Source organism: Myotis davidii, unplaced genomic scaffold (assembly GCF_000327345.1).
Source record: "Myotis davidii unplaced genomic scaffold, ASM32734v1 scaffold1182, whole genome shotgun sequence".
Classification (NCBI taxonomy): Eukaryota; Metazoa; Chordata; class Mammalia; order Chiroptera; family Vespertilionidae; genus Myotis; species Myotis davidii.
This window is the reverse complement of record NW_006293525.1, coordinates 528,748-540,221: the sequence shown is the minus strand read 5'-3', so window position 1 is coordinate 540,221 and position 11,474 is coordinate 528,748. Positions and strand designations below refer to the sequence as shown.

The window sequence follows — 11,474 nt, the reverse complement described above, 5'->3', positions numbered from 1 at the left end:
CCTTCAGCGATTCGGCCCCAGCCAGGGACAGACACAGCGGAAGGGCCCACAGGAACTGCTCCCGCCTCCCAGGGCCATGAGGCTCCGCCTGTCACAACACCCCCAGGTGCCCGCCATGCGGGGAGACAGGTGTGGAGAGGTGCACCTGCTCCCAAACCCAGACCCCCACTTCTACCCGACCCTCGAGGGTTGCGGGCTGCCATTCGAAGCCAAGGCCAGGTTTTAGAACAAGTGCCTTATGCGGGGAACACACGGACGAACGCGGAGGGAGACGCTGGGCGTTTCAGATCCTGAGGCTGTAACTCCACCTGTTCAGTCTGTCTCCTGCCATTGGCTCCCCTCACCCTCTTCCTCCCGGAGAACCGGGGCCCTGGCCCTCACGCTCTACGTCGAGGAGGGAGGGTGGGGAGACCTTCCAACGACATCTTTGTCTGGGAAGCGGGGTGGGGTGTTTGGAGGGTGCTGGTCCGTCGGTTCCATCTTTGCCAGAGTCCCCAGAATTAGAACCCATGCCACAGGTGAGCCACAGTGGAGGGACATAGGCCTCGACCCTGCAGCCTGCTGTCCCACAAGTAGTGGCTCACCACCCTCACTCCTGGGGTAGGCGGGGTTCCCTCCCAGGAACGGCATGGGGTCTCAGGCAAGGAGCCCTGGGCCCATCAGCTCCAGGGACAGGAGATGCGCTCCTGGGGGGGTGGGGGGGGGCGTGGGTATGGAGATCACGTGCTGCAACACCTTGCTGCGTCCTCTTCACAGGATAAGCCCCCTTTTCCAGACAAGGCGGACGCAGTGAGAGTGCCCACCCGACTCCCGTGCTGACACCAGCGCAGGACCAGCCTGGGGACAGCCGTCACCATGTTGTCTGTCCACGTGGGGAAGAGGCCCTGGTGCGTATGAGCGCAGTGCAGGCGTCCGTGTGTGTGCGTGTGAGGGACAGAAGACACCTGGTTTCTTGAATGTTTCCTTTTTTTAACATACATTTGTATTAATTTCAGAGAGGAAGGGAGATAGAAACATCAGTGAGAGAGAATCATTGATGAGCTGCCTCCTCCCCAACTGGGGATCAAACCCACAACCCGGGCATGTACCCTGACCGGGAATGGAACCGTGACCTCCTGGTTCGACGCTCAACCACTGAGCCGTGCTGACACACCGACCGGGCTTGAATGCTTCCTTTAACACTGTTTTCTGGAGAGCTTTGTTTTTAAAATACTGTACTTTCAAAACAGGTTATGAATTACGCCCAATTTGTGCAACGTGGCAAATGATGCAGGTCCACCAAGCAGGCGGCGCACGGTGCGGGCAGACCCTGGGGCGGGCACGGGCACCGGGCTCCTCCAGTGTTATGATCAGTGAGTGTGCACATTTCCTTTGAAAACTGTGTGTAATGCTTTAAAAAATATAAAAAAAGAATACAACTCATTTCCAACAGAAACCACACTGTGATGCTGTTGTGGGTCCGCGGACGCAGGCAGGCCCTGCCAGGGCTGAGACCAGGCCCCCTTTCCCTCAGGCACCTGTTTCAGGCCACGGCGGCACCGAGGAGACACCCAGGAAAGACCACCCGCGTCCTCTGGGGGCGTGGCCATGCTCTGTCCACAGGGGAAGGGGGGGCGGGGACCAGTCTGAGTGGCCAGATATAATAAAGGCTGCAGACACAAGCAGAACTTCAGATACTTTATTGACAGATTTCACATTACAATACAGTCAGAACACAGTCCAGCACGGAGGCACACAATGATACACAGCAGCACATTTCCAACCCTGCCACTCCCGCTCTCCACATCTACCCCGAGAGGCTGTCCCAGGGACGGGCGCGTGGGCAGTGGGGTAAGCGAGCGCAGTGCACTCGGTAGGACGGACACACGAAGGAGGTGAACCCAGAGGAAGGAAGCAGTCGGCCGGCTCCGAGCACGCACGGCGCCCACAGCTCCACACGGCACAGCGGAGCGGCCCACACCCGCCGCCGCGGCACACTAGGTGGGGAAGGTCCGGGCAGCCTGGGCCGGCACCGCCCAGCAGAACAATAGGCACGGCTACTACTAACACTGAACTCATGCAAAAGCGGTCCTGCAAAGTAGAGGGCAAAACAGAGGGTTAATGACACGCCAACGGCTGCCAGGACGCACGCCTCCTGGTCACACTGCAAAGTAACAGAACCCAATGTTATTCTCTCCAGCCAGAGACCTGGGGGAACAAGTCAGGAGCGGACCTGTCGAAGCAAAGCTGCACGGTCATCCAGGCGTCAACTGTGCGCGGAGAAGCAGTCCCCCTCGCAGAGGAGGGCGGGAGGTGAGGGAGGGCTCGCCCGGAGAGCAGGGCGGTGGGAGCAGAGGGGTTCGCGGGGAGAGTCCCGAGCAGGGAGGACCAGGAGGCCCGACCTGGCCCAGCCACCCGAGCAGCAGGAGCAAGGAGAGAGCCAGTTCAGAAATGAGACAACAGCGGCTGGGGCTTGGTGGTTGTTGATCCTGAAAATTAAACAGTGGAATGAAAGTCTTAGTTAAAACCCTCACAGAGGAGACAGTTCTGGATCCCTTGCCTGTGAAAAGCAAAGCTGAATTATAAAGCCGGAGGACCACCTGCTCTTCAGACGGCAGTGTGAGTGCGCACGCACACAGAAGCCCTGCGGGTGTGTCCGCCCTCCTGCAGGACACAAAGCGATGCGGACAGTCCTGAAGCAGCAGCGCCCACGGTGCTCGCCTCGGACTGGAAGCAGCGGGAGGGAGCCCTGCGGAAACGGGCGAGGCAGCTAAACACCGAGTATGTGCAAATAATACACCTGTCCCCTCCGCAGAACCCACTACAATTTAAAACCACATAACCTTTCTTCATAAAGGGCCTGTACTTTTCTGCATACCTTTTAAAATTAGTAAAATAAAGCAAGGCAAAACACCCAACATGGGGGCCTTTCCCATCTGTGCTAGAAGTAAAAGTGCCTCACTAACAGCGCTGCTCCAGCTGCCCACCGACTTAAAGGACTTCCTACGAACACACGGCCCAGAAAAGAGTTGAGGCTGTAAATATTCTCTGGAAAAGGAGGTCACTCCGCGTAAAACAACACCCCTTCCCAACCATCCATCAGCGGAAGGTACACCTGGGATCCAATATGAATCAGCGGGTTTTGCTTTGTTTCCAGTGCACAAAACCATGGCACTTTAGTGATAAAAATTAAATACTAGTAGGTTGCAAAAGAACCTTACACAAAAATCCTTAGGATTTAATAGTAAGTCAAGGCCACACGCCTTTGGAGAGTTTTTATGTAAGAGTGTCCAAAAAACACTTCATTCACAAATTTTAAAAATAGTTGAAAAGATCAATTGAAATGTTCATTAAATAAACAAAAAAAATCTCAACTCCTCATTGATCTGACTCTGTGGCCTCCTTCCTGGGGGGGTCTCCTGTCCCTGTCCTCCCCCCAGCCCTCCCTGCTAGTGGATCCCCCTTTAGAACATCACAGAAAGGTGTGAACCACCAACAACACCGCAAGTATTTTCTCCAAATCAACAATCACACAAGGGGGAGGGCCTCTACCTGACCAGGGGGAGTAAGAGCAGGTCTCACAGGACACGGCGGCCAGGGGGCGCCTACAAGCAGGGAGGGAGGGCCCTGGCAGCGCAGGAGCCCACCGCCATCCCAGCCATCTGCAAGGACGGCCGGCCGGTTCCGGACAGCCGAGTGCTGCCTCTCAGGGCTCCGCGCACACAGACCTCACTCCAAACCTAACTGTCCTCAACAGGGTCCGTCAGTCCAATGGTCTACGAGCCGTCAAGCTTACCTTCGATTGAACAGAAATAAAACACAAAATAAACACAACAAAACGAAACAATGAAAGCCCAAACAGAAAACTTGATTAACTGCTCAACATCAGCTCGATGAGCAGGTCTTACTCATCTACCCACGAGAGCCACCTGCCGTCCGTTGGCAAAGCAGGATCACCGAGTGCAAGATGGCTCTCCCCCCTGCCCCCCTCCCACGGGAGCGGCCAGCAGACACCGACCACACATGCGCCCACCGCCCCATGCTCCGGGACTGCACCGCCTGCTCCCGAGTGCATGTGCCAGGGGACAGGCCATGGTGACGTCTCATTTCAGCAGCTTCCTTCTACAAAACCGTCCTCTCCCACAGCTCCCCTTCCTCCTGCCCCTCCCCCACACCTCCCGGCTCCTCCCAACAACAAAGTCCTCTGTTGGTAGAATTAAGCAAAGTGCTGTATGAAAAAAAGACCCCAGGGTGCGGATCTACACTGTCACAGTTCAGAGGCGCTACAGAACCAAGCGTGAACAATTGTCTCTCACGACCTTTACCATCATGATGAGGGCGACCATATGATGAAGCCTGCTCCTCCCCCTCCCACCCCACCTCCCTGGGGCTGCGGCCACAGGCACCCACTTAGGATGCTGCCTGTCCAGACACGGGACCCTCAACATTTCTTTTGGGAAGAAAAGACAAAATTTTTCCTTTAGAAGAATATCAGTATAAGGATTTAACAAATGTGGCCAGACCAACAGTAATGCAAGCTTATGTTCAGATAGGTAGTTAGGTGAACTTGTTACAGCACAAACCAAAACAAGGTAATGCGAAAGGAAAGTAATGGCTCCACATCATCACCTACTGTATCTACCTTATGAGATATACTGATATTCACTGGCTTTAAGCTTCTTGAATTTGGGAACAAATAATACACAGGTCAGGATCAATGTATTGACTTACTCCCATCTTTATAAAAATCGGATATACACATGAACACGTCAACAATTATGGAACTGCATCCATTAAACTTTGATGAGACAACACAAAAGAACTAGCAAAGAGCTAAGGTGTTGCTGAATTGAAACATCTCCAATAACACTTCAGTTTAAAAGGTCCGTATTTACAGTGTGTTGGATGCATCTGCGTCTCATTTAAATGCATGATAAAGAAAGAACAGAGATAATGGTTGCAACAGATCTTCCAAGAGGGCTCAGCTCGGTGCCCTGCGAGAAGTGCACCACCAATGGGAAGAAATCACTTCCTAATGCTGCTGCTTTCCTTTCCTGCCGTTTCCTCCAAGGAAACTCAGCTTTGTCCCGGGGCCCGGCTTCACTGCAGAATCCCCACCCAGCGGCCCCGTGTGGAGCGTGCCCACCCGGGCTCTGGAAAAGGCCCACGCCCCCCTAGAGGACAGGGCATGGAGAAAAAGCATGCCCGGGTGTGCAGACAGCACAGACACATCCAGGCACCCACGTCATCGCATGTCCTGAAGCAGCCGTGAGTCTGTCTGCAGCAGCTGTGGTGCAGGACAGGTGGGCTCGCCATCACTGATTGGAAAGAAGGACGCTACACACCCACGCTCCAGAGACCACATGCAGCGCTGTGGCCTCCAAGCCACACACTCCGACTATTTCAGAAAGCGGCAGAAGTCTGCTCAACTCATCTTGTTGTGGCAGGAAGTCCTCGGTGACAGTCCACCGGCTGTGAGCCTTCCCGCTGACCACAGAGTGGGGAGTGGTCTGTCACTCCCCACCGGCTACCCTGTCACTTTACCGCACTGCGCTACGGTTTCTGAGCTCACCTGCAGCTGTGAGAGTGGGCAGCGAGCCTGCGTCAGGCGGCGCTGGTAACAGGCACTGACTCAGTCGGGGGCTCTCTGGAGCAGGGTGCCAGCTGCCCAGCGGGCAGTGCTCCCGGGACCCTAGGCGTGCCTGCGCTTTCCTGAGCTGACCTCTCCGGGGAGCGCCCTCGGCAGCACCCTCGTTTCCTAGGCTCACTCAGCACCGTGCCATCTGAGAATCAACACTACACGAGGTCCACAGGGTCTGGAGACTCCCCTCCACTTCTGCTCACTTACTTTGAAAAAGTAAAATAAAACCTCAACTGTACAAACACGATGGTGCAAGCCCCCACGAGGAGGCCGAGTCTCGAGGAGCATCTCTGCACAGGCCTCTGGGCTCCCAATCTGGTCCCTGCTGGGCTAACATGCTTCTATTAGACAGTACGTGGCAACATGCTTCTACTTCTATTACTTCTATGGGTAACGCTGACCACAGCTAAAAAGTCTACGTGTGCCCCAGTGCCATTCGCTCAGTCAGGTCCACGTTAGAGTAACTGCTAGTGAACTCCTACGTGAGCAGAAATGCCGTAAGGCACCTTTCCACGTTCACCCAGAATCCATTCTCCTAAGGTTGGTCTGTGGGGGCACGGCCCACCTTAAGGAGCCCACGCACCCTCACTCATGGGTGACACACACACTTTGCTCTGGGTCTCACGGTCCCTGTGAGACAGCCTCCCTCACAGCACGCCATGGAGAGTGGCGTGCTGGGGTCTATGTCGCCTTGCCCTCGGGTCTACTGAAGGGGAATGCAGCGCCACTCTAAGGCCTTATAAAAAAAAGATCATTCAAAGCAATGAGAGCCAGCTTCCCTAAGAACGCTGCATGCCAGAGTCAGTGACATCTGCCGCTTTGGGCTGCATTTAAAGAGAAAAAAACCAACCAAATTTGTTCAAGCTTCAAGCTGTCCCTCCGCCCAGCAGGCCCACTGTGCACCCCATCAGACAGGGAGCTCCAGTGAGGGCCCCGGCCAGAGCAACACCCCGGCTTCTCTGCCCCCAGGGAAGCGCAGTGGCGACCACCTGGTCCTCGCCCTATTTGGGAAGTTAAAAAAGGGTGGGGAGTCCCCTCAGATTCCAGGAACTCGGAATATGCACATGGTGCACAGGAAGCAGAATCTGCCGCACCATGCCCCTGCCCCACCGCCCTCACACCCTGCTTTCTGGGACAGGCAGCTGTCAGTCACAATCACCCACATTTCCGCCTGTTTTTACAAGAACCAGGAGAGGGCTTTCTGAGAAGATGCCTCGGGTCTAGCCTGCACTGAAGATCAGTGCAACCATTATCAGATATTCTTTGCTGTGGAAAGTACTCAGACTTTGTGCTGCTAATGTTCCTCCCTGAACCTAAGTCACGGAGAGCGATCGATCAGACGGTGAAATTACGAAGAACAGTGTCTACATGCATTGTAAGCACTTTGAAAACAAAAGAAAACAAAAACTGGAGTTCTCAGAAGTGGCCACAGAATTTGAAGCCATCAACACCGAACTCCAGCCTGCCACGTCCTACAAGTTCAGCTCTCCCGGAACCAACGCTGGGCCGCCCGGCGCTCTGGACAAGAGTTAGCAGACTGGACGGAGACCTCGCTGGCAGGTCCTGTGCCGGCAGCTTCCTTGAAGCAAGTCCACAGCTATGTGTGCAGTGTAAGGTCGGCCTCCCTGCTAGAAATCACTCCACAATCAGGGCCACGTTTATGTGGGACAAATCTATCATGTGCCTGTGGAGATGGAAACAAACAGCCAAGGTTAAGTGAACTCTAAACACAGAAGGCGACTTACAGAAGCAGGAGAAAGCTAGAGGCAATGTGGGCCCCGAGGGACAGAGAGCATTGTCATGAACACCAGGGACCAGCGTCCACATGAGAGGAGGCACTGTCCCCTGCGCATGAATATGCATCTATACAGTGACAGGTGCACACACAGCAGCATGCGAAGCAACAGCTCCAGTGACTGAGAGCACATCACAAAGGAGAGGTCCCCGCCCGCACCCACGTCACCAAAACCATGGCATCCACCGCTACCTGTGGAACTTCTGCTGAAATGCTAACGCATGAGCTGGCTCCTTAAACTTGGCTATGGCTTTCCGTTGCTGGGGAAGCATCTGTAAACTCTAGAGGAAGGAAACAAAGAAACATTTTAACATCATGCTTTCTATGGTTAAAAAAATATATACATGCAAACATTAGATTTAATACAAAATTGAAGTTCAGGCTGATACTTGGATCACTAAAACAAACTAATTCTATTTCGTGGGAATTTTTTCTTACCCATCTATATAATATATCCAAAAACTCTGTTTCAGGAAGTCATTCCCCTGACCAGCACTTATAACCTCCAAGCCTGGCATTAAGACCTTGCATCATCTGACCACACCACTGCCCAATCTTCCCTCTAAACCTTCTCTGAGGCTTGGTGGCAAGTACCCTTGGAGAGTCACTTTTTGTTCTCAGGCATTCCCGTCAGGTGATTGTCCATGGAATCTAGATTTTGAAAATACTATGCTCCTCTTCTAGAAAAAAGAATTTCTAGATTTCCGGGGTGACTATCCTGTGTGTGAGTCACCAATGTGAAATGAAGGCATGAGCTTCGTTTCTACCATTTACCATGAAAGAGGATTCGTGTGCTGGGGTCCAACCCCAGCAGGTCCAGGGGTCCCCAAAGGTGTGGACGGAGTTGGCGAAGAAGGAATGACACGGAGACAGCGTTCAGTTGATCAGCAGCCTTGCCAGGATCTCTAGCCACAATCTCCAGCCAAGTTCTGTGTCCATGTTCTCTTGCTAGGTTCTGTAGCCATGTTCCCTCGCTAGGTTCTCCAGCCAGGTTCAGTCACCAGGATCTAGTCAGGTTCTCTTGCCATGTTCTATCCAGGTTCTGTAGCCAGGTTCTGTCTCTAGGTTCTTTGGCCAGTTTCTGTCCAGAATCTTTTGCCATGTTCTCTCCGGCGAAGTTCTTCTGTCTCTAGGTTCTGTCTCTTGGTTCTGTGTGTAGGTTCTCTCTCCAGTTTCTGTCTAGGTTCTGTCTTCTAAGTTCTGTCCCTTGTTGTCTTGTTACATCTGTGTTTAATACCAGTTGATTCAATCCTATCAATCTCTATTCCAAAGGTTAGGGCGTTTCTTATCTCCATTCCAGGGAGTAAAGATTATGTAGCTTAAGCATTATTGTTCGTAGTTAAAGTGATTAATTACCCGCCTGGCACTTAGTTAAGAGGTTTTATTCCCTCCCTAACTTCAGGGGAAAATCCCTACCTGGGGAAACAACCTTTCTCAGAGAGGTGACCTTGGTTAAAACACAGCGCCAAGAAGGTGAGCAAACATATTAAGAACAGTAAGCCATATATGCCAGGTCCCTTGAAACAGCAAGGATGGACCGGCTCCTGGCATTCGTGAACATGTATCTAAGTGGTTTAAACCTCAGTTTGATGGAGGACTATCAGTCAAGACAGCATAAACTGCAACGAAGTTCTTCAACCACGAGAATGACGGGCTCTCCAGTGGTCAATACTCGTCACAAGAACCCTGCTACAGTCGCCTGCTGGCTACTCCCCTTTATTTACACTGTGACGCCCTTCCAATAAGACAAACCCTTATTTTCTAGACATGAGAATGAATTGTAGAAATTGTCATATTCAACCTACTGATAATATTAGTGATTTCTTTGGAAGGAGAGGAAAAACACGTTTCACTGTAAGGTGAAAGGCTTGTGATCACCGGTTTCCACATTTTTATATAAACACAAATCACCCAGAACAGACCAAACCTTAAAATCTGTCTCGAGTCTCTACTGTTCACTCTGACTCCCCAACCCACCCCAAACAGCTTCCTGACATGCCACACGGCTGCATTCACCAACCTTCCCCGAGGTACTGTCCATTCTTTCCAGACAAGATGTCTTTCGACAGCTTCTGAGAACATGTAATTGCTCTGCTATTAATCACAAAACACGAGCTGAAGCGTTCCTCGAGTTGGCCCTTCCTGCGTTCACACCGGAGTCCCATCAGAGCCATGTGACTGCCGTGCGTGGGACACGCCCCAACCGCAGTGTGCACGCTGCTCAGAAGCCTGGCCTCCTCCCGCGAGGACCGTCCTCTTTCTGGGAGGAGCCTCTATGCGTCCGTGCTGGACAGAGAAGGAAATGTTGGGAAACGAGCCGACTCTCTGCCCTGGCAGACCCACTCCATGCTTTCCCTCTGGCCAAGGATTCCTCACCTTCAGGGATGACCCAAAGCCAAAACGGTAGTAACTCTTTTCAACACGAGGGGAACTGCTTCAGGGCAGCCCCGTTTGGGCAATGGACCTGCAGCACCCGGTGGCAGTCAGCCTCGCCCCAGGACATCTTTGCTCCTCCCGGCGGTGCTTCTCGTAGAGAAACGAGTAGGACCTTATTCTGGAGTCTCCCTGTGCACGGCTCACTGGCACTCTTGCTGGTAGGGGCAGGCAGAAGCAGTAACCCTGTCCGGAGGGGTCCGAGCAGAAACACGGGAAGTTCGCTGCAGGGCCTCGGGCAGCCCCATCCCATGCCCACTGTCACAGAACCGACAGCACTCTCCCACCTGCCAGGTCTCTGACACAGATGCTGCGCGGCTCCCGAGTTCCTGAGCATCTTCACGCTCATCCACGGCCACCACAGGGTGTTCTGTGTTCCCTGTCCCCCGCAGACTGATCCTTCTGTCACAGGGCTCCTCAGACCTCTGCCTCCCACTGCCTCCTGAGAGCCGCATGGCTTCCTGCTTCCAACGCTTCCGAGTCTCGCCACGGGGCCTCCAGCTCACCTGCTGCCAGGAGCCAGGAGAACTGCAGGGCCTGTGGCCACGCCCGGACCTTCTTTAAGCCTGGAGGCAAGGGGTTTCCGGCAGCCGACGTCTGGCCATCCTGCTGTCTGCTTTCCCAAATGTTCTGAATGCAAACTGACTCACTCTTTCACTGGAGACGCCAACATCTTCATGTCACCCACCAGCCCCCTTCCTGGCCAGTCAGACCCAGATGCAGTGGAGGTGTTCTCGCCGACGCATGTCCCCTCAGGGGTCAGGTTCTCTGCGGTGACCCTGCCTTCCTGGCTGCCTGGGGGACTCCGTCTGGGTGGTAGAGATGTTGTCTGAGGCTGGCTAGCTGGTGTCCTGAAGCAACTGCAGGGCGACAGCCCTCGGACAGGACCTGCTGATGCAGGGGCTCTAGTGGGAGGGGTACTTCTGCTTCGTCCTCCCTGCTTTCACACGCTTTGCCCGTGACACGGGCCTCTTTGTTTCCTTAGTTTCCCTCCCTGCCGGGTTATGCCAGGGAACAATGAGGTGCGGGTGGTGTTACCAGTCTTTTGTGACTTATGAGAGCCTGATGGAAACACCAAGACTCACGGAGGGGAGTGCACAGTCCAAAAGGCACACACAAAGAAATGGCAAAACCGGGACTTCCACTGAAGCCTCATCTCAAAGCCTAATTCCAGCTGCTACCAGCTGCATCCTACCTCCCGGCTGCTCAGGAAAACTACAGCCATCAGCAGAGACACGGTAATGGGCACAGGCCAGGCACAGGCAGGCCACATCTAAGCCCCAGATGTTATTACGGTACAAGGGTTGCAGGGAACCTTAAGCGATCACCAACTCCACTCTTCTGAGGAAATGACTTTTTTTATATACCATGGTGTTTCACCTACACTAATAAAAGGGAAACATGCAAATTGACCGTCCCACCACAAAGCCCACCAGCCAGTCAGGGTGAGTATGCAAAATAACCCAACAAAGATGGCAGCGGCCACGGAGCTGGAGCGAGCAGGCGGCTTTGGTTGCCCCCGGCAACGGAGGAAGCCAAGCTTTCCCGGCTGCCCTTGCCTCCGCTCAAGGAGGGGCTGGGGGCCTGGGTCACCAGGGGGTGGGGAGAGGGGTCATGGCCAGCGTG

General features: G+C 53.7%; 1 protein-coding gene across 1 annotated transcript in view; it reads right to left on the bottom strand.

The window, feature by feature from the left end:
- Window positions 1-1,664: 1,664 nt before the first annotated feature.
- RBM33 (RNA binding motif protein 33) overlaps window positions 1,665-11,474 on the bottom strand; it is a 140,833-nt gene continuing 131,023 nt past the window's right edge. The window contains exons 18-19 of the mRNA XM_006767157.2: window positions 7,608-7,696; window positions 1,665-7,304 (exon numbers count right to left, since the gene is read on the bottom strand). Coding sequence (XP_006767220.2) covers window positions 7,256-7,304; window positions 7,608-7,696 — 138 coding nt within the window. The 3' untranslated portion in view covers window positions 1,665-7,255. The remainder of the gene's footprint in view (window positions 7,305-7,607; window positions 7,697-11,474) is intronic.